Source organism: Melanerpes formicivorus, unplaced genomic scaffold (genome assembly GCF_026170545.1).
Source record: "Melanerpes formicivorus ecotype bairdi unplaced genomic scaffold, bMelFor1.0.p_v2 SCAF_30, whole genome shotgun sequence".
Lineage (NCBI taxonomy): Eukaryota > Metazoa > Chordata > Aves > Piciformes > Picidae > Melanerpes > Melanerpes formicivorus.
The window spans coordinates 1,079,086-1,104,831 of NW_027142382.1; the positions used below are offsets into that span (position 1 = coordinate 1,079,086).

Sequence of the window (25,746 nt, forward strand, 5' to 3'; positions counted from 1 at the left end):
AGGTCTTTTCCAACCTTGTTGATTCTATGCTATTCTATGATATGTTAAAAATGCAAATATATTGAAGGTGGAGGGTGTTTTTTGTTTAAATAAATTTTTTTCCAAATAATCAGATATTAATCCCCACGTATATTTGACTTGATATTAAAGAATGACAATTATGTATTTCTTGTCTTTCAGATGAGAGTATAACTTCCAACTACAATTCCCTGAGGTGTATTTTCTTATTCATGCACAGAAGAAGTTCCAGCAAGGATTTCTGAAATATTCACACCTATCTTCTGGGGTACCATTCCCAGATACTTTAGGAGAAAAGCTATAAATAAATGGTCAGGTTTTAAGTGCCTCATTTTTAACTCATAAGTAAAGAAAAGGAAGAATTCTTAAAGAATTCTAATTCTAAATAAGTGACCTCACTTTATATCTTTCAGCTTAGTTCTACACAATCCCATTATGGAGCAGACTAACAAGCTAAAGCACCACAAAAAATAAATGGCCAGAGAAAACTTAATTAAAATACATCTGAGTTCAGCTACACGACAGCAAGCATCAGATTGTCATGGCAGGTCAGACAGTGCAGTCAATGGCAGTCTCAGTATTCACTTTAAATATTTCTACAATATCCTCATAATCCATCCAAGACATACTATTAACATTCCTGCGGTTATATTGAGGAAGGACCTAATCCATCAGAGGGAAAAATGCAGTTACTAGTATTTAAACATCTTGAATAAAGACTTTAATCAATCTTGACAAAAATCCAGAACAGACAAGCTTGTACCTCTGTTCTTTTCTAAATAAGAGATTAAAAGGTTTGATGACTTCCTGAAATTTTACTTATCTCTATATAGAAAGGAAATGTTCCTGTAAACATTGAAGTCCTGTAATTACCTGGGGTTTTATTAAAAAAAAAAATAAAAGACAAAAAAACATTAGCAACAACGAAAAAGCAATTCAATGTAAGGACCATTCCATTAGTAAGCTATGCAGAAGTTTAGCGAAAATCTTTTTTTATCACCAGAAATAATCTGTAACTAGCAGATAAACAATTGTAGGCACCTACCTCTAAATATGCCATTTTAATAAACACATAAAATAGCCATTCTTTTGCCATTATCTTAAAACACTGATGTTTTAAAGATGTGAGACATCAAGTAGAGTCCCAAGGCGGTGTTAGAATCTGTCTTAGTGGGGAAAAGAATATTTTGAGATTCATCCAACTTTTCAAAGTGAAATGTTCCAAAGACCATCATCTGATTTTAATGAGAAATTGGAAAATTGATATGACTTGCTCTTGACCTATGTGAACAATTAGTAAAAAATTTTAGAGGAGAAACATTTTTTTTTTCCACAGGGAAAAAGAACAAAATAAAACAAAACCCCACAACACTACATTTCCTCCTAAAAGTGCAACAACTCAACTTTAGAGTTCATAACTACTTTCTAAACCTATGAGTATAGCCTTTGTACAGTTCAAAAAATATGCAGATACTGTGTCTGCTAAGACTTGGTGGTGGTTTTCCTCATTATGCTCCCTGCAATATCTCTTATTCCTGGTACTGAGAAAGGGAAAGAAAGAAAAGAAAAAGGGAAAGGAAATCTTTAAAAATTAAATGTAATTAAGAAGGTCCTCAAATTTAAGCCATGCAAACAAAGTGCCTGAAATAGGACTTCCCACCAATTTATGTAATGAAAGGATATGTTTTTGTTCCAAATAGTTTTTCCAGTTTACCTTCAGAAATATGTGATCTGTACATCTAGAGGATGTGAAATGTAGTTATTTTTATTCCCTACACAACAATTCAGTATCTGTCTATTGCATCTGTCTCTCATGAAAAGGAAATTTCCTAGAGGTACTGAAGATAGATTAGCTGTAAAGACATGACCTGCAGATATGGCATATGAAAAGAATTTGGCTGTGGTGGTCATACACTGATAAAGCACAGTTAATCATCCAGGTGAACTGTGAAAAGGCCCAGTAAGAATTCTTTGAGACTGGATATGATTCATAATATTTTGGTGCTGCACAAGACATGGGATGAAAAAGCTGTTCCTCTTCCACATTGACTGCAGATTCTGTGCTACTTCCAGTGTGTGATACTAAAGAAATAATAACAAATGCAGGAGAATTATCAGAGAAGGAGGAAATTTGACAGAAGGACATAATGAGAAATTATTGAGAGAAAAAAAGTAAAGTTCCAATAATTTCACAAGTTCTCTCCTACCTATGTGCTCCTTTATATGCTGAAATATAGTAGTTTAAGAGGAAAAAAAGATACTGAGATTCTTTTATTTTAACCCATTGAACCAATAAGTAACATCCATTTTTACTCAATTATAAATCAAATTAATATCTACCGCATAAAACTTATTAAAATATCCTTCAGGTACCAAAAAATTATATATTTACCAAAGCACAAACAAGTGAGAATGCATATCATACATTCTGTGCCTCTGATATTTACTACATAGCAATCAATGCAAAACAAATTAAGCCACAGCTAATAAGAGCTTGCACAGATATAAATGGTCGTTTGTCAGGGCTCTTCTTCAGAGTCTAGTAATTTCAATTGTATGTGATCAGTAGAGCAAAATATGTAATCTTACAGAAAAGAAGTTACTATTTAGCAAATAACATCCTATTATCAAGAAGAATGTCCAAGAGCTTTTAAGAAAGAAGGCTTTTTATTGAGAAAGAATGTACGAAAAAGAACACAAACAGTGAGAATGTTAACATTCAGTATTTCCTGAGTAGGAGAGGAAGTATCCTAGCTCTAAAATCCAACCACACCAAAGAAAGCTTTCATTTTGATATTGACTCCAGTAGAGCCTTGGTAAACTGCTCTGTCACTTCTGCAAAATTCCACCTGTAATTATTTGCTTGTTTAGATTAACCACACTTTTCTGTATGACTTTGAAATGTACCTAAGTGTTTAGTATGAGGAGGAAGCCAAAAAGACAAAACTGAGATACAATCTCATCAGCTTCCAAGCAACTCACCCACACTTCTACAAAGCTTATGCATTCAACAGTGAAAACCAGTTTTGATTTACTAGCCATTCATTACTTCCTGAAAAAATGCTACCACATACCAAATACTTGATAATCATTCAATAATCTTTCCTCTTCTGAGACACTGGGGCATGGATATGTTTGCAATCCACCCTTATACTGCAAAGTCTGGTACAGATTAAACAGTTTACAAGGATTACTCATCGGGAAAGTTTTGCTGCATTTTCACAATCCATTTGCAGCTAATGCAATTTAAGATTTTGCACTTGGAACAATTTTTTTTAGGAGAAATTTGGATGCAGACTGTTTAAAATGTAAATGATCAAAGCTCAAAGAAAACACTGAGCAGGTTGTTTCTGGAAGTCACATAAAAAGGTTTCCGGAAAGAGTAATAATTCATTTACACACAGAATATACAGCTCTGGCTTTTATGAGTTGATTAAATTAGCATTTACTGCAAATCTTAATAATGCATTGAAAATCAAAGTAGGTTAAATAATCAAACAATATTTCATCATCATCAGTTTTCACAAGTCAACCTTTTGCCACATCAAACTCACCTCATAGTGCAATGAGATAAATCTTTAGGGTAGATATGCCTCATGTATTCGTGCACTAACTATGCTACCTTTTATTGGCTATGAAAGTACTAATTTAAAAGAATGTTAGCAAAATGAAAAGGTAAAAGAATCAAGGAACAGTTAAACTCTGACTTATCTGGCCTAGGTTGTCAAGTAGAGACTGACAAATGAAGACTAGTGGAAGAAAAATGTTCAGATGATGTTTTCGTTCTCTCACGTGGGTGAATTTCCTTTTATTAGCCTACAGTTATCATAGAATCATAGCTAGGTCTGGGTTGAAAGGGACCTCCAAAGGTTATCTAGTCCAACCCACCCTGCAGTGAGCAGGCACATCCTAAACTAGATTAGGCTGCCCAGAGCCCTTTCCAGCCTCATTTTGAATATCTCCAGGGATGGGGCCACCAACCTGTTCCAGTGTTCCACCACCCTCATACTAAAGAATCTGTTCCTAACATCCAATCTAAATCAACTCTCTTTGAAACCATTGCCCCTTATTCTATCACCACTGGCCTTTGTCTTCTCTCAATCCTTCTTGTAGGCCCCCTTCAGGTACTGGAAGGCTGCTATTAGGTCTCCCCAGAACCTTCTCTCCTCCAGGCTGAACAACTCCTGCTCCCTCAGCCTGTCTTTCTAACAGAGGTTCTCCAACCTCCTGATCATTTTGTGGCTCTCCTCTGGACCCATTTCATCAGGTTCCTATATTGAGGACTCCAGACCTGGATGCAGTACTCCAGCTGAGGTCTCACCAGAGCATAGTAAAGTAGTAGAATCACCTCTCTGGGTCTGCTGGCAATGAATCTTTTGGTGAAGCCCAGGATGTGATTTGCCTTCTGGGCTGCAAACTCACACTATCTGCTCCTGCCCAGCTTCTCGTCCATCAGCACACAAAAGAGTTTTTTCCACAGGACTGCTTTCTGTCACTTCATCCACTAGCCTGTAATGTGATGTTTACTACTCTTTAGCCATGCTCTTCTCTTATGTTCTAATTAGAGGTTGTCAAATATAGGATGAGTGATTGTCAAGAGCTGACAGCTTTGCCATTGTCATTCAAAGCTTATCATGTTTAAAATGCAGCTACAAGTTATTTTTAAGAATAAAAGGTTGTTGCTTTTTTTAAGGATTGTCTATTTTTGTCTGCCAAAGATAAACATAATGTGCTATTTTAAATGTACGGCAAATGACTACCATGGACAGTAAATAGGCATAAATACTACACCCAGAGACAGTTTGAAGCTTTTTTAACAGTATAAGCAAAAATCAAGCTTGTATAAGGTATTGCAGGAAGGGTGAGAGCCTAGTTCTTAAAACACAAGGATTTGCATTTCTGTTCATGCCCTCTGTGTCCTCATCATCTATAGCCAGCTACATCTGTCACAGTTCTCTCCTTCCAGAGGAAATGGCAGTGGTCAGAGAAAGACCTGGAGGAATTCCCACAGCTTTAGCCTTGTGCTATGGCTGAAGGAGGTCATATGCTGACTCCTAAGGTAGAGATGGGAGATGGAGGAACCAGCATTACTACCTCCCTGCAATCCCTAATGTCCTCTCCCCAAATGTTTCCTTTCATCCTAAATATCCTGAGCTCTCAAAATTCAAGGAACACCATTGGCACCATTCAGAGTATGGTTGTCTATTCAGGTTGGAATAGGGCATCTCCAGTTCCTCTTTTACCCATATGGGAACAGGAATCAAACTCAGCATTGCAGGCCATTTGTCGCCAAAGAGTAAATAACTGCAGTAGCAAAGAATTTGTGGAAATATTAAATACAAATAAGCAGTGCAGCATGTTCAATCAGAAAAAATATAAAGGTGTATGGAATGATTTTGGGTCTAGAGACTGGATGGGGTGCTTGGTGCCATGGTTTAGTTGATTAGATAGTGTTGGGTGATAGGTTGGACTTGATGATCTCGAAGGTCTTTTCCAACCTGGTTAATTCTATTCTAATAACTACATTTTCTTCTGCTAATAAATATTTTCCTACAAATCTTTTATATTTGCTGTCATTGTTTTAAAATAAATAAAATTTTAAAAAAATAAAGACAGTGGAGAAAACCTGCTCTTTGATAGGTATTTTGATCCAAACTAGTTACAGGATTATTTGACTGATTTAAGAAGATCAATTCTACAACCAAAAATGAAGTATAGATTTGAGAATGTGATAGGTAACTCAGAAGGGGAAAGAACACTTCAATGCCAAATTTAATAAAACCTTAGCCATGGAAGTGCAAGCCATGGACTTGTATGCATAACAGAGAGCGTAAGCCACAGGGCAGAATGCATCTCACTGTTGAAAACATCTAGGGGTAAAATTCAGAAGAAGGATTTCTACCAGACTGTCTGGCCAATTGCTATTGAGATCTTGCACATGTAGTCAGCGAATCTACGGCTATCTAAAGATCTAGAGCTGGCTGAAGGCATTTACGCTGAAGCTGTCTATGATCTTTACTTCCTCACCTCTGTAATAATAAACATCAGAATGGCATTTATAAGCACTGAACAGAAAAGCAGGCATGTTCAAAAAGACAAGGATTGAAAATGAAATGTCAGCCTTCTGCCCAACATTGAGTTCCACTTCCCAAATCCCAACACTGACTTCCACTTAACCCAAATGCTGGTTGTGACTGCATATGAATTCCTTGGATGAACAGATAATTCTATTTGGAAATTATTTATATTTGCTCTTTGGACAAACATTTAAATAAAAGTTTAAAATGCCTGAGAGAGTCCCTTCCAACCCCCAACATTTTGTGATTCTGTGAAAATCCGTTGGGTTTTTTTGAGTTTGTCATAGTACTGCATGTTATGCATTTCAGCATTTCCTTTAAAACATTTCCTGAAATTCAGTTCCCATAATGAAACTCAGAAGAAATATTTGCAATCTAAAATTCATTTGGCATGAAATAGACAGGGACATTTCTTTAAATTTCTTTTATTTTGAATCCCAATATTCAAGCAGATTTCATAGGAGACTGAGAAAATGGAAGTTGGAATTCACAATGTTTTACTGATTATTTTTGGGCAATATGAGTTGGTAACTTCTAGTGTTCTCTCAATGTGGTGCTTTTTGTTGCACTTAAGATACTTGATGATAATCAGAGCTAATATGCACATTATTAATTCATTTCCAAGATTATTCTGTGTTAAAATGCAGAAGATGCACATATGCATTTACATACAATTTTCTAAACTGGCTGACTTGTATTTTCACATTAGTAGGCTGCAAACATGTTTTCATTTTATAGGTTCCATTCATAAGCAGCATTTCCAGTCCATTTTTCCTTTATGCAATTTGCTTGCAGATATATAGACATATGAGCTTCTGAACCATTGCTCAAGGCCATATATATGTACTGGTGGTAATGATCTGGTGCTCTGCTGCTAGAGATTTCTGTGCAAAAATCACACTCCAATTATATAACTACAGTTAGAGAAGTCAAGTCCAGCAGTCACAACCATACTACAGTACTACTTTTGACAACAGATCAAAAATATGCTTACCAAAACTAGTTAGATTTTTATTATTCAGCACATTTTTTTTCCCCCATTTCAAGGACTACCAGCAAGCTAATGCTTAGGAAACAGACTGCTTGTGCAGTACTTACACAAAGAAAAAGAGATAAGGATTAAAAGAGTTAAATTCTTGGGAATGACAGTAAAAGCAGTAAAAAAAAATAATTCTAAAAAACAATATTTTGTTTGTTTTTTACAGAACTCTAACATGAGTTTGGCACTACTCAGGCTGCCTTAAAACCCACAGAGTTTTGTAGATTATGATCTACAATGAGCTAGTGGTATTTTTGAATATGAATGAAGCTACTGACCTTAGAATCCTTGACTTTACAAAATGACTGACCAACAGATATAAAATACTGAATACCAAAGCAATCAGTCTGTAGTAACTGCTAAAAAATAGCAGCAACTACTAACATATTAGCCTATTTGTAAGCCTTTCTTATCCGTATTTTACTAGTCAATATACTTTCCACTTGTTATATATTTGGGTTTCTAAAAAATTATGTTACCTAATGATTTAATTTTGATTATGTTGCAATGACTTTAATAGATTGCAGAATGCTAATTTTATTTTAGTCACAGTAGTGGTAGATTGTGATAGAAAATCTTTTACTTTGGCCTGTCTTAATCATTTTGATTTTCATATATTTAAGAAAGCTCTATTATTCTAGTCCTGTTGGACTGAAACCTGACTTCTGAGTCTAACAGTTCTATGAAGCCTTCTGGGGTTCTTTGTTATAAGTAAAAGGTCTGGGAATATATAATCTAAGGCACTATTCTCTATGCCTTGGGAGTCCCACCATACAAAGAAGTGGGATTAAACAGAACTATGAAATAAATATTTAGGGAGAAAGAAAATTGAGATAAATCAAGAGAACAAGCTTCTGAAGCTATCTTCTTAAGCTGCCAAATAACTCGTGAAGCATTGCTTGTTATCCTCCCTTCCAGGGTTCCCTGTTCTTCTTCTTGGTGAAGTAAACAAATCTCAGCAAAACAGTCAGTAGGAGGAAGTAAAGGTTAGCACTTGCACAACTACCTATAGCCATAACTCTGGAACTCCACAGATTGTTGATGCTGTAGGCAAAGCCATTTCAAAGTATAAAATATAGGTCTCTATCCACACGCTCAGAATAACATATCCCTAAAAGGTTTAAGTATATTAAGTTTGGATTGCTGGATCAGGATAAAGGCATTTCAAAGTGCTCATGCATGTCCTTAAGCATTCCATTAAGGAGACAATGTAGAAGAAACTACACCTTCCATAATACCAACATTTGCCACCTACTTAGACTCTGATTAGCTGACTTAGCCAAAATAAGCTTGTGATAAAGGATAACCACATTATTATCAGGACCACAACAATAATTGTTTTTTGAACTAATACTAATTAGATACTCTGTATTTGCTCTCTTGCTCAAATTAAAACAGTACTGATGGTTAACAAACAAGAGTTTAGGAGAAAACTCAATTACTGTCTATTAATGCAGTATTGGAGTTCTCTATAGTTTGTCAAACAAAGCACTGACAGAACAATGGAACTAAGCAAACTCAGCCAAGGAAAAATGTGCAGGTTTTTAACGCTGCTGTTGAAGGAATTTACCTCAAGAAGTGTACGACTGCCTATATCTGGAAATTAAACATCAATATTGCCTTGGTTTGTTTGGCTTTGAGAAAGGTGTGCTGCAGTTCAAGCAAGCAATAATTCAGAAAACTGAAAGCATTAGTTCATTAAACAGGTCTGACTGGATTAGAACAGTATCTTCTATGCTAATTCTGCATACATTTCTGACAGAAAACAAATAGTTGTCTGGTTGAAGTCAGCTACGGGGTTGCAATATAGCATGCAACATGTTTCTGTAGAATATGGCCAAAAGCATTTATCCTGAAACTGTCTATGATATGAGGACTTGTTTCAGGAGCCCTTGTTGAAAAAACAAACAAAAAACTAACAGAGGGTTAGCCAGTGATGTCTAGTTTAAAGTAGAAAGTGAAGACCATTCAATTAGAGGTCTCTGCAGGTCCACTCCTCAGTAACTGCTACACAGCTTGCTCTGCTGCTGGTCTAGTGTCTGCTGCTGTTAGATAGATATTCTCCTCCACATACATTTCTAGCCCAAAGAACTGCCAAAGTACCATCTCAGAATACCATGAAACTTCCACAGACTAGAAAGAAGGAAGGTTATCCTCAAAGAGGCCAATAAACAAGGTAGAAGTAGAGATAGTGCTATTTGGATCAGGATCCAGATAGAGCTGAAAAGGCTAAATAAAAATTGTTTATGTCAAAATTCACTCACTGACAGACAATGTCTCCTATAATTTATATTATTCTCCAGGATCTCAACTTTGCACTGAAAGGATATGGTTGCATTAACAGTTGAAAAGCAGCTATCATTTCCTAGGATTCAGGCTTACTCATGTCACTACGGACTATGGCAGTACAACCAGCAAAAACTTTTGAGTGCTCAGGAGTTACAAAACACACATCCTTACATCTGGATTGTTACTGCCATAGAAAAAAAAAATGAACTGCTAAGAAGAATAAAGTCATTCAACATAAAGACCAGGAAAATGGATGCCATTCTAGCCACATGCCACTAGCTCTGAGAGAAGTACTGGTAAAAAAGTATATAAACCCTAAGTACATAGTAAGAGCTGAACATCAATATATCTGCACTGAAGGTGTTTCCTGACATGGCTAGATCACAGTATCACAGTATCACTTAGGTTGGAAAGGACCTTGAGGATCATCGAGTCCAACCTATCAACACAGACCCCATGACTAGACCATGGCACCAAGTGCCACGTCCAATCTCCCCTTGAACGCCTCCAGGGTCGATGACTCAACCACCTCCCTGGGCAACCCGTTCCAATGACGAATGACTCGCTCGGTGAAGAACTTCCTCCTCACCTCGAGTCTAAACCTCTCCTGGCGCAGCTTGAGACTGTGTCCCCTTGTTCTGGTGCTGGTTGCCTGGGAGAAGAGGCCAACCCCTTCCTGGCTACAACCACCTTTCAGGTAGTTGCAGAGGGCAATGAGGTCACCCCTGAGCCTCCTCTTCTCCAGGCTAAACAATCCCAGCTCCCTCAGCCTCTCCTCATAGGGCTTGTGTTCAAGGCCTCTCACCAGCCTTGTTGCCCTTCTCTGGACACGCTCAAGTGTTTCGATGTCCTTCTTAAACTGAGGGGCCCAGAACTGGACACAGTACTCGAGGTGCGGCCTAACCAAAGCAGAGTACAGGGGCACAATGACCTCCCTGCTCCTGCTGGTCACACTATTCCTAATGCAGGCCAGGATGCTATTGGCCCTCCTGGCCACCTGGGCACACTGCTGGCTCATATTCAGGTGGCTGTCGATCAGCACACCCAGGTCCCTCTCTGTTTGGGAGCTCTCCAGCCACTCCAACCCCAGCCTGTAGCTCTGCATGGGATTGCCGTAGCCAAAGTGCAGCACTCGGCACTTGGACTTGTTGAAAGCCATCCCATTGGACTCTGCCCATCTGTCCAGTCGGTCGAGGTCCCTCTGCAGAGCCTTTCTACCCTCTAACTGACTAACATCTGCCCCTAACTTTGTGTCATCTGCAAACTTGCTGATGACTGACTCAACCCCCTCATCCAGATCATCGATGAATATGTTGAAGAGTACAGGGCCCAGCACTGATCCCTGGGGGACACCACTGGTGACTGGCCTCCAGCTGGATGTGGCACCGTTCACGACCACTCTCTGGGCCCGGCCCTCCAGCCAGTTCCTAACCCAGCACAGAGTGTAATGGTCCAATCCACGGGCTGACAGCTTAGTCAGCAGTTTGCTGTGGGGGACGGTGTCAAAGGCCTTGCTGAAGTCCAGGCAGACCACATCCACAGGCCTCCCCACATCCACCAGGCGGGTCACCTGATCATAGAAAGAGATCAGGTTGGAGAGGCAGGATCTGCCCTTCCTGAATCCATGTTGGCTGGACCTGAGCCCTTGGCCATCCTTCAGGTGCGCAGTTATTGCTGCCAGGATAATCTGCTCCATCACTTTCCCTGGCACTGAGGTCAGGCTGACCGGCCTGGAGTTTCCAGGTTCCTCCATCCGACCCTTCTTGTGGATGGGGACCACGTTGGCCAGTTTCCAGTCATCTGGGACCTCACCAGTGAGCCAGGACTGGAGGAAAACGATGGAGAGTGGCCTAGCTAGCACATCCGCCAGCTCTCTCAGCACCCTAGGATGGATCCCATCCGGTCCCATGGACTTGTGAATATCCAAGTGGCTCAGCAGGTCCCGAACTAATTCCTCATGGATTTCCAGGGTATTACTCTGCTCCCCGACCCCATCACCCAGCTCCGGAGGCCACTCGTCCTGAACTCCTGCCTTGCTGTTAAAAATTGAGGCAAAGAAGGTGTTCAGGACCTCAGCCTTCTCCTCATCTTCAGTCACCGTGTTCCCCTCCAGGTCCACCAGGGAGTGCAGGTTCCTCCTGCCCTTCTTCTTATTGTTAATATACTTAGAAAAATGCTTTTTATTGTCTTTGACTGAGGTGGCCAGCTGGGGCTGTATCACCTTTGGAAGGAGGGGAGGGCTTCTCGAGGTATGTTCAAGGAAGCTGTTAGATTATGTAGGAATAAAATTAGGGAGGCTAAGGCCCAGCTGGAACTGAAGCTGGCCACCTCAGTCAAAGATCCAATGGCTATGGCTGTAACACCAAGAACCTAGACACTAGCGCTGGCAGAAGCTGTACTGCAAACAAAGCTGTACTGCAAACAAAGCTGTACTGCAAACAAAGCTGTACTGTTAAGTATCTCAATCTTTCTCTTTTTTATAACGCAGACAGATTTTGTAGTGTTCTCTCTGCACTATTTTATAAAATTGGGAATTCATGATGATTCCATCTGACTGAGTTTGTTAAGTATGAATAATAAATCTGCAAAACAGCTATCAGAATGAGAATGGCTCCAGGTCAAAGGGAAAAAATATACAGAGATTCATGCTGTTAGCTTGGAAAAGTAGAAAAATCCATAGGGTTGTAAAAAGCACAATATGATACATAGTCTAGATGCATGAGAAACCACACTGAAGGTATGTTGCAAACATGGAAATGTTCCAGTGTTCACAAGTAGCAGCAGACAAGAAATTCCTGACTGTAGATTTGAATGTAGATTTCAGGCCTTCTCCATGCATAAACATAAATATTTCATAGAAGCAGTCTGCATTGTGCTAATACTGAGAATGGAGATTATGTTAATGTTGTAAAAAATTATTCAGCACATAAAAAGAACTAAGATGTGGCCTAATACTTTAAATTGATAGCTTGCAAATATGCTTTTTGGTGTTGATTTATTTGGACAGTTTTTAATTTATTTTTTCTTTTTCAAATCTTTGACTGTTTAGAGAAGAAAACTGTAATTAAAGATTAACAATATGAGAGAACAAATACTGCTATAGATGATTTTCAGATCCTAGGCATAAAGAATCCTTCTCTAGTCTTATTTACTAAGTAAGAAAAGAGGGAGTTATTAAAGCCTACTTCTGATTTTGGAAACCACCTCAGTAAGCAGCAGAGGGATAAGAGAAAGATTTTAGCATTACCAGTGGTCCTACTGGCCCAAGAGCAAGTGCTATGCCTATAAGGTGCTGTGTCCATAACCTCTTCTTACATGGAAGCACATAGTACCCTGAGTCAAGATCATACATAGCCATAGTGCTATGGTCTGAAAGCAGAAGACAACTGCATAACCAAGTAAAATGACAGAGAAAATGAATGATGTCAGAGACACCAAACCTCTCTCTTTCATGTAACTGGTTTACATCCTTCCCTGAGCTTTTACACAATGCCATGAATAATGAACTGAATGGGGACAGGGGCATATGCTCAAGCTCTGCAGCATGACTGTCCACACCATTCAATTGGGAAGTTGCTTCCGGCCTGGGCCAAACTGCAGTGTCTCAGACAGTGCCCAGGCATGGTCAGGTATTAGCATGAGCCCCAGATGCAGACACAGGCATTTTGGATGCAAGTACCTTCTTTGGGAAGTAAGAATTTTGCTGAGAATATGAAACTGTGCTGCATCAGTTGACCTTTAGGCCTCAAAATGATCCTGACTGCGTTTTACTTACTAGTATAGATGCAGTCTTGAGAGCTGTATGAGGAGTTTTAATCTACCTGTCATCAAACCCAATTATATATAGATGGGTCTTAAAAGTTCTACTGTTTTGTGAAGCTCTCCATAACAATATGTAATGATTTCTACCTTGAATGCACCTTTGTTACTTTCATGGAATTACTTTTGTGACACTGTTAAAGATTAACATTTCTGGTCCTTTTATTTCATCTTTCTTCCAAAAGTAAATTTAAGGGATGTCTCACCTTTTTTTAATAGTTGACTTTTTTGCACAAATGGAAGTGTATGAGCTTTTAAATTAGCATTAATTTATAGAGATTGCAAGTTAATATGAATTTTGTAAGTGAAATTCACAGATATTCTTTATGTATTCATTATGCATGCATTGTATAGATCAATATTATTTGAAAGGTTAAAGCATTATCTGATAACGATATACATTAAGCATTTCCCTTTATGGAGAAAATGGTGGTGTTGCTTATCAGATTGTAGCAGCACGACAAAAGTAAAGGTTGCTGCAGTTTTGGGAGAAATAAATCACTGTATTTTAGAAAATACTGTCAGAATAATTCCAATTATCATTTCAGATGCCCTTTGGCTAGCTTATCAAGTTTAATTTCAGCTGCCACATATTTCTGCAACTGAAGTTTGCTACAGGTAAAGAAAAATGTAAGTAACTTGCTTTGAAACAGGTACATTAATATAAAAGAGCTAGCTTGTTAAAGACACTCTGTGCATTCATGTAAAAGACATATTCTTGTCCTCTTTCTTTCTTTCCCACCTGTCCTATCCCACCTGTTCTTCTCATCATGGATTTCCATCTGTTTCTAATGCCAGAAATTTTCTAACACTCAATATTTTGTGGCTTTCAGAACTGAATATCTTTGCAGTACTTGAAGTATCTATCCATACCTTCACCACTCAATGTTAGTTTTGGAACTATTTTGCCAAATAAATAACACAGAAAATAAAATAAATAAAAAAGATAGGAGTGCACTTAAGAAAGGAGAAGAACATTATCTTGCAGGCTTAGTAATAATATGAAAATCATTCACAGAAATGCCATAAAAGATGATGTCCCATCTGAAACCCAAATTAGTAAGTCACAGTATCACAGTATCACAGTATCACTTAGGTTGGAAAGGACCTCGAGGATCATCGAGTCCAACCTGACACCACAGACCCCATGACTAGACCATGGCACCAAGTGCCACGTCCAATCTCCCCTTGAACGCCTCCAGGGTCGATGACTCAACCACCTCCCTGGGCAACCCATTCCAATGCCGAATGACTCGCTCGGTGAAGAACTTCCTCCTCACCTCGAGTCTGAACCTCCCCTGGCACAGCTTGAGACTGTGTCCCCTTGTTCTGGTGCTGGTTGCCTGGGAGAAGAGGCCAACTCCCTCCTGGCTACAACCACCCTTCAGGTAGTTGTAGAGGGCAATAAGGTCACCCCTGAGCCTCCTCTTCTCCAGGCTAAACAATCCCAGCTCCCTCAGCCTCTCCTCATAGGGCTTGTGTTCAAGGCCTCTCACCAGCCTTGTTGCCCTTCTCTGGACACGCTCAAGTGTCTCAATGTCCTTCTTAAACTGAGGAGCCCAGAACTGGACACAGTACTCAAGGTGCGGCCTAACCAGAGCAGAGTACAGGGGCACAATGACTTGCCTGCTCCTGCTGGCCACACTATTCCTAATGCAGGCCAGAATGCTATTGGCCCTCCTGGCCACCTGAGCACACTGCTGGCTCATATTCAGGTGGCTGTCGATCAGCACCCCCAGGTCCCTCTCTGTCTGGGAGCTCTCCAGCCACTCCGACCCCAGCCTATAGCTCTGCATGGGATTGCCGTAGCCAAAGTGCAGCACTCGGCACTTGGACTTGTTGAAAGCCATCCCATTGGACTCTGCCCATCTTTCCAGTCGGTCGAGGTCCCTCTGCAGAGCCTTTCTACCCTCTAATTGACTAACATCTGCCCCTAACTTTGTGTCATCTGCAAACTTGCTGATGACTGACTCTACCCCTTCATCCAGATCATCAACGAATATGTTGAAGAGTACAGGGCCCAGCACTGATCCCTGGGGGACACCACTGGTGACTGGCCTCCAGCTGGATGTGGCACCGTTCACGACCACTCTCTGGGCCCGGCCCTCCAGCCAGTTCCTAACCCAGCACAGAGTGTAATGGTCCAATCCACGGGCTGACAGCTTAGTCAGCAGTTTGCTGTGGGGGACGGTGTCAAAGGCCTTGCTGAAGTCTAGGTAGACCACATCCACAGGCCTCCCCACATCCACCAGGCGGGTCACCTGATCATAGAAAGAGATCAGGTTGGAGAGGCAGGATCTGCCCTTCCTGAATCCATGTTGGCTGGACCTGAGCCCTTGGCCATCCTTCAGGTGCGCAGTTATTGCTGCCAGGATAATCTGCTCCATCACTTTCCTTGGCACTGAGGTCAGGCTGACCGGCCTGTAGTTTCCAGGTTCCTCCATCCGACCCTTCTTGTGGATGGGGACCACGTTGGCCAGTTTCCAGTCATCTGGGACCTCACCAGTGAGCCAGGACTGGAGGAAAATGATGGAGAGTGGCCTAGCTAGCACATCCGCCAGCTCTCTCAAGTCGTTAGGGCCAATTCCATAACAAAACCAGCCTGGTTTTCCTCAGAAGTTTCATGAGTCTAATATTTTTCTCTCAAGTGCTATGTTCACAAGTTTGAATCTCTGTTTCATATCTTTCAGGATTTTAGAATATTGAAAAGTCTCTTTGTAAAATTTCTTGTCTCTTTTCTAAGGATATTATTAACTGTTCATTCTACTAGGTGACCGTCAGAATCACACAATTATTAAATCCTATAGATGATACTTCTATGTCCTCTGGATACACAAGAAGGATTTTAATTGGTGATCGACCAAATGCTGACCAAAAGACTGTTGAATACATCCCTTCATAGTTTCACAGTTTCCTAGTTTCATTCAGGGTTGGAAGGGACCACACGGATCATCTAGTTCCAACCCCTCTGCCATAGGCAGGGACACCCCATACTAGACCAGGCTGGACAGAGCCTCATCCAGCCTGCTCTAAAACACCTCCAGGGACGGGGCCTCAACCACCTCCCTGGACAACCCATTCCAGGGTTTCACCACTCTCATGGTGAAGAACCTCCTCCTCACATCTAGCCTGAATCTCCCCACCTCCAGCTTCATTCCATTCCCCCTAGTCCTGTCACTACCTGAGATCCTGAGAAGTCCTTCCCCAGCCTTCCTGTAGGTCCCCTTCAGATACTGGAAGGCCACAATTAGGTCACCTCGGAGCCTTCTCTTCTCCAGACTGAGATTACTTCCATAAGTAATCATGAAGATATCCTTATTTTATTAAAGGTAACATTAACTCCACAGGATAGTAATTTTAAAATCTACATAATCATGTCAAAAATGACTTATGAGCATCTGTATGCAAGTGCTTGACCTAGTGTAGGACAGCTTGTTAGGCATGGGTCTAAAATATGTGTTTAAAGTTGAGTATAAAACTCAGTGTTGTCACAAAAGGACACAGTCTCAAGCTGTGCCAAGGGAAGTTTAGGCTCGAGGTGAGGAGAAAGTTCTTCACAGGAAGAGTAATTTGCCATTGGAATGTGCTGCCCAGGGAGGTAGTGGAGGTTTAGTTAGTCACAAGGTGTTAGGTATTAGGTAATAGGTTGGACTTGATGATCTCTGAGGCCTTATCCAATCTGGTTGATTCTATGATTCCCTGACAAAGGCTTCTTTCCTGAATTATATCTATTTGTTTTGTTTTGTGTTTTGTCCTGACTAGCAGTCTCAAAACTTCTAATATGCTTATTCTTAAGCCTTATAGAGTTGTAAGAATTCCATTTGGTTTTGGAGATATTTAATATGGAGTCTTTAATGTAAGAGTTTCTGTTCTAGAAGAAAATTGCAGTCTGAGTAAACCTTTAGTCAACAACATTTTAAGATGTCAAACCTACATTGTTTAAAGGCAATCCAGATCGATAACACAGAGCTAAATCTAACATGCTTCATTTGCTTACAGTCCTTACAACAGTATAAACAACTAGCTGTTTCATCTACAATGAAAAGTGGTCACGCTTTAAATCTAAGTAATCGAATTTTACCCATGAAAGAAATATGGTAGGCTCTTTCACAGAAAATTTATTTGCCCTTCTTTGGAGCTCCTCATTGTTCCCCCAGCTCTCCAGAAATGCATGACTTCATCCCATCACTTCAGGACTGCAGATTTTAAAATAATGTTTTCTATCTTTCAACAGGTTAGGATTTTTTTTTTCAGAAATATTCCTATCACATCATCAAAAGAGGGTTGAAAGAGCAAAGCAGAATATTTTCACAGCAAGCAAAACTCTTATAATTTAGTCCTGGTTTTATACAAAATTTAAGGGTGGAAGCAGTCTAAAAATAAAGGAAACAGAAAGAAAAAAAAAAAAAAGTTGAAGAAAATAAGGATAGACAAATTTCTTGGAAGCAAAATTCCATCACTCTTTCAGTATACATACAAACAATTGCAATGAGCTATACCTAGTTTTATTAGATAAAAAAGGAACAAATATCATTGCTGAACTAATTTTGTCAGTTATAGACTGCAATAGAATTTGAGATCCACTGCTTATATGATATGATTGTATGACATAAAAGATGTTTTGGTATTAAAACAGTTCTTTAAAATTAATGTAATAAATGTTCTTAGCAGAGCCAAAAATCTTCAGAAGCAAGTATTAGTTAATTTCATTCAAGGCAATAAAACTTGTAAATATTTCCTTTTTTTTTTTCCCTTACCGAAAATTACATCAAAATCAATATAAACCTCATGTTTTCTGTTTAATCTTTATGTAGGTGACCAAGATGCTTAACTGACAGAAACCAAAAACAATTTCATGGATTTAAAAAACATCTATTGCATTTTAAATATTCCTATAGTTTAAGTGAAGGTACGCTCATGTATGAATAGACTAAATGCAAAGCCAAAAGGTCTATGGATACACCCAGCAGGCCAGCTGATTCTAGTCAGTGTTTTTCACCCTTAATTTTTCTGGCCTCATCCAAGCCTTAAGCAAGAATTTTTAAAATAATTAAATACATATCAAGGATCAGATTACAAATATTTTGCTCACAATTGCTAGATAATCAGCTTTACTGATCACTGGAATGCTACCTGTGCCATTAGATATCTTTACTTGCAATATGAGAATCATGGTATAGTCCTAACCTTATTTTCATGCGGTCATATTAAACGGAATGAAATAGCTTAAATAGTCCAACACTGAAATGGAATTTTAGTTCACTTTGTATTAAAATTTGCTGTATCATCTTTTTTTTTTTTTTTTTTTTTTTTTGTAGCATATACAATATGGCAGAAATTCTAGTTTATATTTATAGATTATATTTCACCTTGGAATCATTGGGTATAAGCTGCCCTTTTACTAGAAACCATTTTATGGGAAAGAATACAAGCTTCCCTTAATTCACAGAATTTTTTGGGACCCATTACTAACTCCTGACTCAAAGTTATATCATTAATGAAGACTATATAGTTAATTCTGCAACTGACTTTTTGACCAATAAATACCCTGATACTTTTTAAAATGGAATAAATTTTACCTTAATATCAAAAGCTCCTGGCTGACCCACTTTGTTATAAAGCTCCAGCTGGTTCTTGACGGGAGTTACCCACAATACCACCTGATTTAGTTGTTGATCAAGTTCGATGAAATCCTTTAGCAGAATCTCTATTTCTTTTTGTTTCTCTGGAAGATCTTTGGACACCTGAAAACAATATCAGAAACCATTTTTGTAATGTGTGTGAAAAAGAAGCGTAAAAGAAACCAATTAAACACTATACTTTCATACACTTGTATATTAAAATACAGGGTTTATACACTGGTAGGAAGGAGGCAAGGAAAGAATAAACCCAATAATCAATTTTTATGCTAGATATCTTGTATGTCAGTCAAAATACACTCTTTCCTAAAAAACAACAACAAAAAACCCAAAAAATACCATCATAAATGAAACCAAACCAACCAACCAAAGTCCAACCATACAAAACTAAAAACACACTCAAAACTCAAAACACCACACGCTCTCATAAACTCACAATTAAACCCCAAACAAAGCAAAAAAATCCAGGCCCCAAAATCAGTTGTTTATTTTCCAAAGAATTCTTTTGATCTAGATATAGAAATAGATATTTTCTATTTCATATTTTTTAGAGTTGCACTTTAGTCCAAATATTAATGAGCAGACATATGCAGAGAAGAAAAATAATGTAGAATACTGATTGGGCAACTTGGTTCTGTCATTTGCATTCAAAATAGCCAAATTTTTAACTACTCACATTCTTCTGTGCCAAGAATATTAGAAATTGTGAACCAGTGAATGACATAGTTTAAATCCAACAAAACTGAAGCACTTGGAGGAATGATAGGAAGAGGTTGAAAATAAATAAGCCAACAGACAACTCCAAGCTGTCCTTTCCAGATATGTTTTCTTAAGGTAGAGAAGTGAAGTATCACTGTACTATACAATGAGCAACATTGAAAACACATAGTAGGGGAGAAACCATATGTACTTGGAAAAAGATAATAATCATTCACAACAGCAGATATAAGGCCTAGGAACAGATATGAAACAATGACAGTTAACTATTAAAATCAGCCAAGACATATGGATACTTTACCATATCAAGAAAAGTGACATGTCATAGAATCATTCAGGTTGGAAAAGACCCCTGGGATCATCAAGTCCAACCATTGACCCTGCTCCACAAAGTTCACCCTTAAACCATATCCCCAAATACCTTCAAACACATCCAGGGATGGTGACTCAACCACCTCCCTGGGCAGCCTATTCTGATGTTCGATCATTCTTTCTGTGAAAATTTTCTTCGTAATGTCCAATGTAAACCTACCCTGTTGCAGTTTGAGGTCATTCTCTCAATGCTCATTGTTTTTAAGCACATTTTTATTAAAGCAACACTCTTGAAAGCATCAAAACATGAAGTTTCTGATACACTCAAACTATAAATTCTCTGTAAATTTAAGAAGTACTAATGGAAGCACTGCTATCATATGGCTCAGCTACACAGGTATTACTGCTATGTACTAACTAACTTCTTATTCGTAATGAGGCCATTTTACAGATGACAATAAATTTAAACCCATCACAGATATGGAAATAATGAACTACAAAAAAATCCCAAACATAGAATCATAGAATCAACAAACAAGCAGACAAATAAGAAAACCCTAACCAACCAAAAAAAAAAAACCAACAAACAATCCACAACAAAAGACCACAAATAAACGCAAGGAACCATGAGCTGGGAAGACAACAATTGTCTCATGACATGCAGATTTCTTTACAAATTTGGCTTGAAAGTACTGCTTTGTTGGTACTAAAATACACACATACAAATATGCTCTGCATGTGATTTATTAGACCATACTTAAGTGCTATTTGGAATTCAAGAAGTTGATTTGCTATACGTTACATTATCTCCACTGCTTACTATAGCCACATCATAATATCCTATTTAATAAAAATTTAACAAGTGAGTCAAATTACTTTTTCTGCCTTCCTAAATGTAATAAACCCTCTCCTTTTCCAGAAAGGCCACAGGTATGAAAGAAAACACTTAGAAATGCATCTATTCCTTTACGTGTTAACTCAATATCTATGCAGACTTTGGCCTAATTTCACAGATTAGTTTCATCTTTCGTACAACTTTGGAATGTTAATCTGTGGTGTTTAGTAGATTTAACATTCATGTAAATAAGTTCCACAGAAATACTACTCTAAGTATATAGGTAGTCATAGGCAGACAAAAATCCAAACTGACTACTGAAGATCTGATATGTAAATGAATCTGCCTTGCAATCAACATTAATCAAGAATATTTGATCCATCACATGACAGAGGAAGAAAACTTTGAAGAGTGTTTTTGGGAAGTAACCACCTATGTACTAAGATATATTCAATCCAGAAAAGCAGAAGATGAAAGATTAGATATTGGTGACAGACTGTACTTCAACCTACTGTTTTCAAAAATAATCACAGTATCACAGTATAACTTAGGTTGGAAAGGACCTCGAGGATCATTGAGTCCAACCTATCAACACAGACCTCATGACTAGACCATGGCACCAAGTGCCATGTCCAATCTCCTCTTGAATGCCTCCAAGGACGGTGAATCAACCACCTCCCTGGGCAGCCGGTTCCAATTATGAATGACTCGCTCGGTGAAGAACTTCCTCCTCACCTTGAGTCTAAACCTCCCCTGGCGCAGCTTGAGACTGTGTCCCCTTGTTCTGGTGCTGGTTGCCTGGGAGAAGAGGCCAACCCCCTCCCGGCCACAACCACCCCTCAGGTAGTTGTAGAGGGCAATGAGGTCACCCCTGAGCCTCCTCTTCTCCAGGCTAAACAATCCCAGCTCCCTCAGCCTCCTAATCATGAAAGAAAAGTAAGCAAAATAAATCCCACCTACAGCAAGGGGCAAACTGTGATGTAAAGAAATTCAGCCTCTTCTTATGAGTTGAGTCCTTCTCTAAGATTGTAGCACAAATATAGAATTATAATATTTTTAATATTAAAATAATAATTTTAAAATCTAGGTCAATATGAATCAGTTTATTATGTACAGAAATTTAATATCCTCTACTTTTACCACTGACATTAAAAGAGAAACAGTAAATAAGTAAATTAAGGAGTTTCCTCTAGCTGAGGTTAATGTTACAGATAAGAATTTATCATGGATAAGCACTTAAGAAGACATACACTCGTAAGATCCAGGTAACTTTACATGCCACGGTGTGGGGGATGAATCAGATCCTTATGATTCTGCATCTCAGGGATTTTGTTTGTTGACCTTTCTTTCTTTCTTTTTTCTTTCTTTTTTTTTAAGCTCTGGCTGATCAAATTAGAGACTGATGTGTTTAAGGTAATTACAAGGCCACCTCTCAAGGCAAGGTTCTGCTGCAGACTGTCTGTTGGGGGACAGTTTGTTTCTAGAGCTAGTTCTGCAACTCACCAGAAGCATAATTTGATTAAACCTCCATGGAGTAATGAACATTGGCATGGAGACTGAGTGTCCAGATTTCTAACCTTTCTGTGACAGAAAAGAATACAAGGAGGGAGACAGGGCCTCCATAAATCTTCTCTACTTTTTAATTCACAGTCTTTCAAGCTTGTTATTCACAGCTCCAGTGGTTTCACCCCAGATGTGGAATGCTGATGCTGGTGAGACCTACAGTCAGCCTACTGCCCTCCTGTCTCTGGGCTCTTGGATGCCTCCACAGATGACTGAGCGAGTATCACACTTCAATTCTCTCTTCTACAGTTTTGCATTCGGCCCTTCTCTCCCCTCATCCTCTTTTTATTCATTTCATGCCTCAGAGTTATCAGTTTCATCTTGTTTGGTATCTTATCTCTCTCCCTTCTATTTAAGAAATATTATTAAGCTTTATCATAGGAGGTCTGATGTCCTTTTCTAAGGGGGAAGACCAATAGGAACAATGTCCATAGGGCAACACCTGCAGAAAAGTAAAAACAGGGCAAACATGACATATTTTCCCTTAGATCTGCCAAACACAGGCCTGCTTAATGAGTCTTATAGGCTGGCAAGGAAGGCAGAGCACAAAAGAAAAGAAAGGGGAAAAAAAAAAAAAATAGAGAAATCATAACTGCAGTTGGAACATCTTCCTTAGCTCTTTCCTTAGCCCTTTGCTAAAGTATTTTTGACTTTCCCTTATTTGGTAGCAGATCAACACTGAAAAGGTACCTTGGTTGCAACTTAAAGAAAAAAAAAGAAAACTTTGCAAGTGCAAAGGACAAAAAGTATGGGTTATTGCTGCAAAGAAAAAAAATGTGATTTTAGCATCAAAGAACTATATAATCTCAATGATATGTGTCAGAACATTAATCTCATACATGTTATGCATCTCAAATTTTGTGCTTTAGTTCAAATGTTAATTAATTTAATTGGAATATTAGTAACAGAATAATAGAAAATATTTAAGCTCTAAATTGAAAAAACGTAGAAGAGCTTAACTTTACCAACTGATTCTTGGTCTTCACAATACTTAATTTTATCCTAATTTTAAACTGTGAGATCATTTCCCACTGTTTTCCCATGTATTCCTTTTTTTTTTCTAGAAAACCTACAATAAATTACCAGCACAGAAATGATAACATCTTGCAGAAATTGAGAAGGCACTTTGAAATATGAATAATTGCATATTTTCAAAGCCTAGATCTTTATTTAAATATTTTATTCTTTTTATCCTTCTGAATTCTAAAATTAATTTTATTGCTGGTTTCTGTTCCATCTGAACCTCATGTCTTGGATGATCCTCCTTCATGAGAAGCCTAAATGACGTACTCTTCTGTTCCTTTCATCCCCATATCAATCTGATTACTTCAGTGCAAAATGATCCATATGCTCATCTTGGCAGTATAAATCTCCTTGATCATTTCAGAAACTCCACTTTCTCACTGATATTTCCTACTTTAGCTTTAGGTAGCTACTTCTTAGTCTGTAGAAAGTTATGTACGTGCATTTATGGCTGAATTAGAGCAGATGAAAATGAATACCAATTCTTAAGATAACAGTAAGCATAAAGGGTGGAAGAAGTTGTGTAAATACATCACTTGATGTAAAATCATATTTTCTGTTTAATTTATTATAAATATCCAGAAAGCAGATTCAATTAAAGCACTGTCAATTAAAATAAGAGTTGTGGATTTAGAGTTCAATTTTGTAACTCAGGAGCAGTGCTCAAAATGAAAGAGTTGAAACTGTTTGTGTAGAGACAGTAAGAAAGAATGAAAAATTTGGAACAGTCTTGCAGAAGTCAGAAATGTTATTGCAAATGAATGAACATGATAATTTATATTATTACTAAGGCATTGTATCATTATCAGCAGCTGTGGCTTGATAAAAAGAAGGAAAGCCACTTAAATGATCCAGCTGATTTGGAACAGACATCAGGAGATGCAGCTCCTCAATCTTGTCATTTGTCAAAAAAGTATATGGACAATATTCACCACAGCGTGTGGAGAAAAAAAGAAATCCCAAAATGCAATATTTTAACAGTAGTGGAAATTTGTTAGTGTTTGGTTTTTTGTTGTTTCTTGGTTTCGTTCCCCCCCCTCCGTATAAGACAAGTTATCCCTTTCTCTTGCTAGCTGCTTCACCAACCTCTCAATAACAGAGCAGCACTAAAGAAAGCATCTTATTTTGATGAATTTGACAATGGATTAAAATTTAGCTTTCTTCATATGCATAATGTGATACATGACAATAAGCTGCAATGAATATGAGCAAAAGTATGTTGTAGGGTACCTGTGAAGACTGCTAATGTTTTAGTTGTATGCTTGGCTTGGAAGGGACCATCTGATATACAAAATACCTTATGGAAATGATCTTACAGAATAATGTCAGGTTTGAAAAATTGCTTTCCTTGCTAAATGTAAAACAAGATGCAGCTTTTACTTTACTATTCCATTTTTGAAAAAACATAAAAGTATTAGGAAGAAAGGAAACAGGTGGCTACACTGCAATCAGCCCACAGCATAACTGGACTGAAAGCAGGGGTGCATATTGTCCAAACAGAGCCTCCTATATTAAAGAAATATCTTAAGTCATAACAACTATTAAATGCAAACTTCCATCCAGACTTAATGAAAAATCACAACTGACACTTCTATCATACTAGGGAGATGATGGCATAAAACAGCAATTCTTACAGTCACTGTTCATAAAGTTCTATCTGCTTAAAATCACCATCCCTGGAGCATATACCAAAAAACTGATTTAAAATAGAAGGGGAGAAGTCAATTTTTATGCATCATTTCTTCGTGGAGAACAATCAGTGTAAGAAAGAGTTTCATGTAAGTTCGGTTTAGGACAACATCTAGTTAATTAACTGAGCCATTTTCATTAACAAACTCAATATTGACTTTAAAACAAAATCTACGTAATTTCTTTAAGACTATGAATATTTATGAGCCATAGTATCTTTGATGAAGTTGGAGTAGAGACTGTATTACTAGAGGAAGATGAAAGCATGCTACTAAAAATATATATAGAAGAGTTTTATTTGCTGTGTAGGTAGTGCTTCAAGTTTCCCTACAAGCCTCACAGGACCTGACCTTGGCACATGTTTTTGGATCTCTTTCTAAACTTTAAGAGTATATTTTTAATAGTCTCAATTTTGCTTTATATATATATGTATAAAATCCTCTTTTTCTCCATGGATGCCTAAGAGTAAAGCATTCCACAAATCTAATGCACCAAACAATTTTCTGCTTCATCTGTCTGTCCAGCTGTTTAAAAAGCAAATAAATATTTCCTGCACCCCGAGAATTTGTTTTATTTTTCCTGCATGGTAAGATCATAGAATCGTAGAACAGTTTGGGTTGGAAAGGACCTCTAAAGGTCATCTAGTCCAAACCCCTCTGCAGACAGCAGAGACACCCTAAACTAGATCAGGTTGTCCAGAGCCCTGTTGAGCCTCACCTTGAGTAT

The 25,746-nt window shown here is 38.3% G+C and overlaps 1 protein-coding gene across 8 annotated transcripts in view; it reads right to left on the reverse strand.

The window, feature by feature from the left end:
• The window catches only part of DMD (dystrophin), a 1,318,095-nt gene that overhangs the window by 387,524 nt on the left and 904,825 nt on the right, over positions 1-25,746 (reverse strand). For all 8 annotated transcript variants that reach the window (XM_068155047.1, XM_068155048.1, XM_068155051.1 and 5 more), the window contains one exon: positions 18,822-18,986. In XM_068155047.1, coding sequence (XP_068011148.1) covers positions 18,822-18,986 — 165 coding nt within the window. The remainder of the gene's footprint in view (positions 1-18,821; positions 18,987-25,746) is intronic.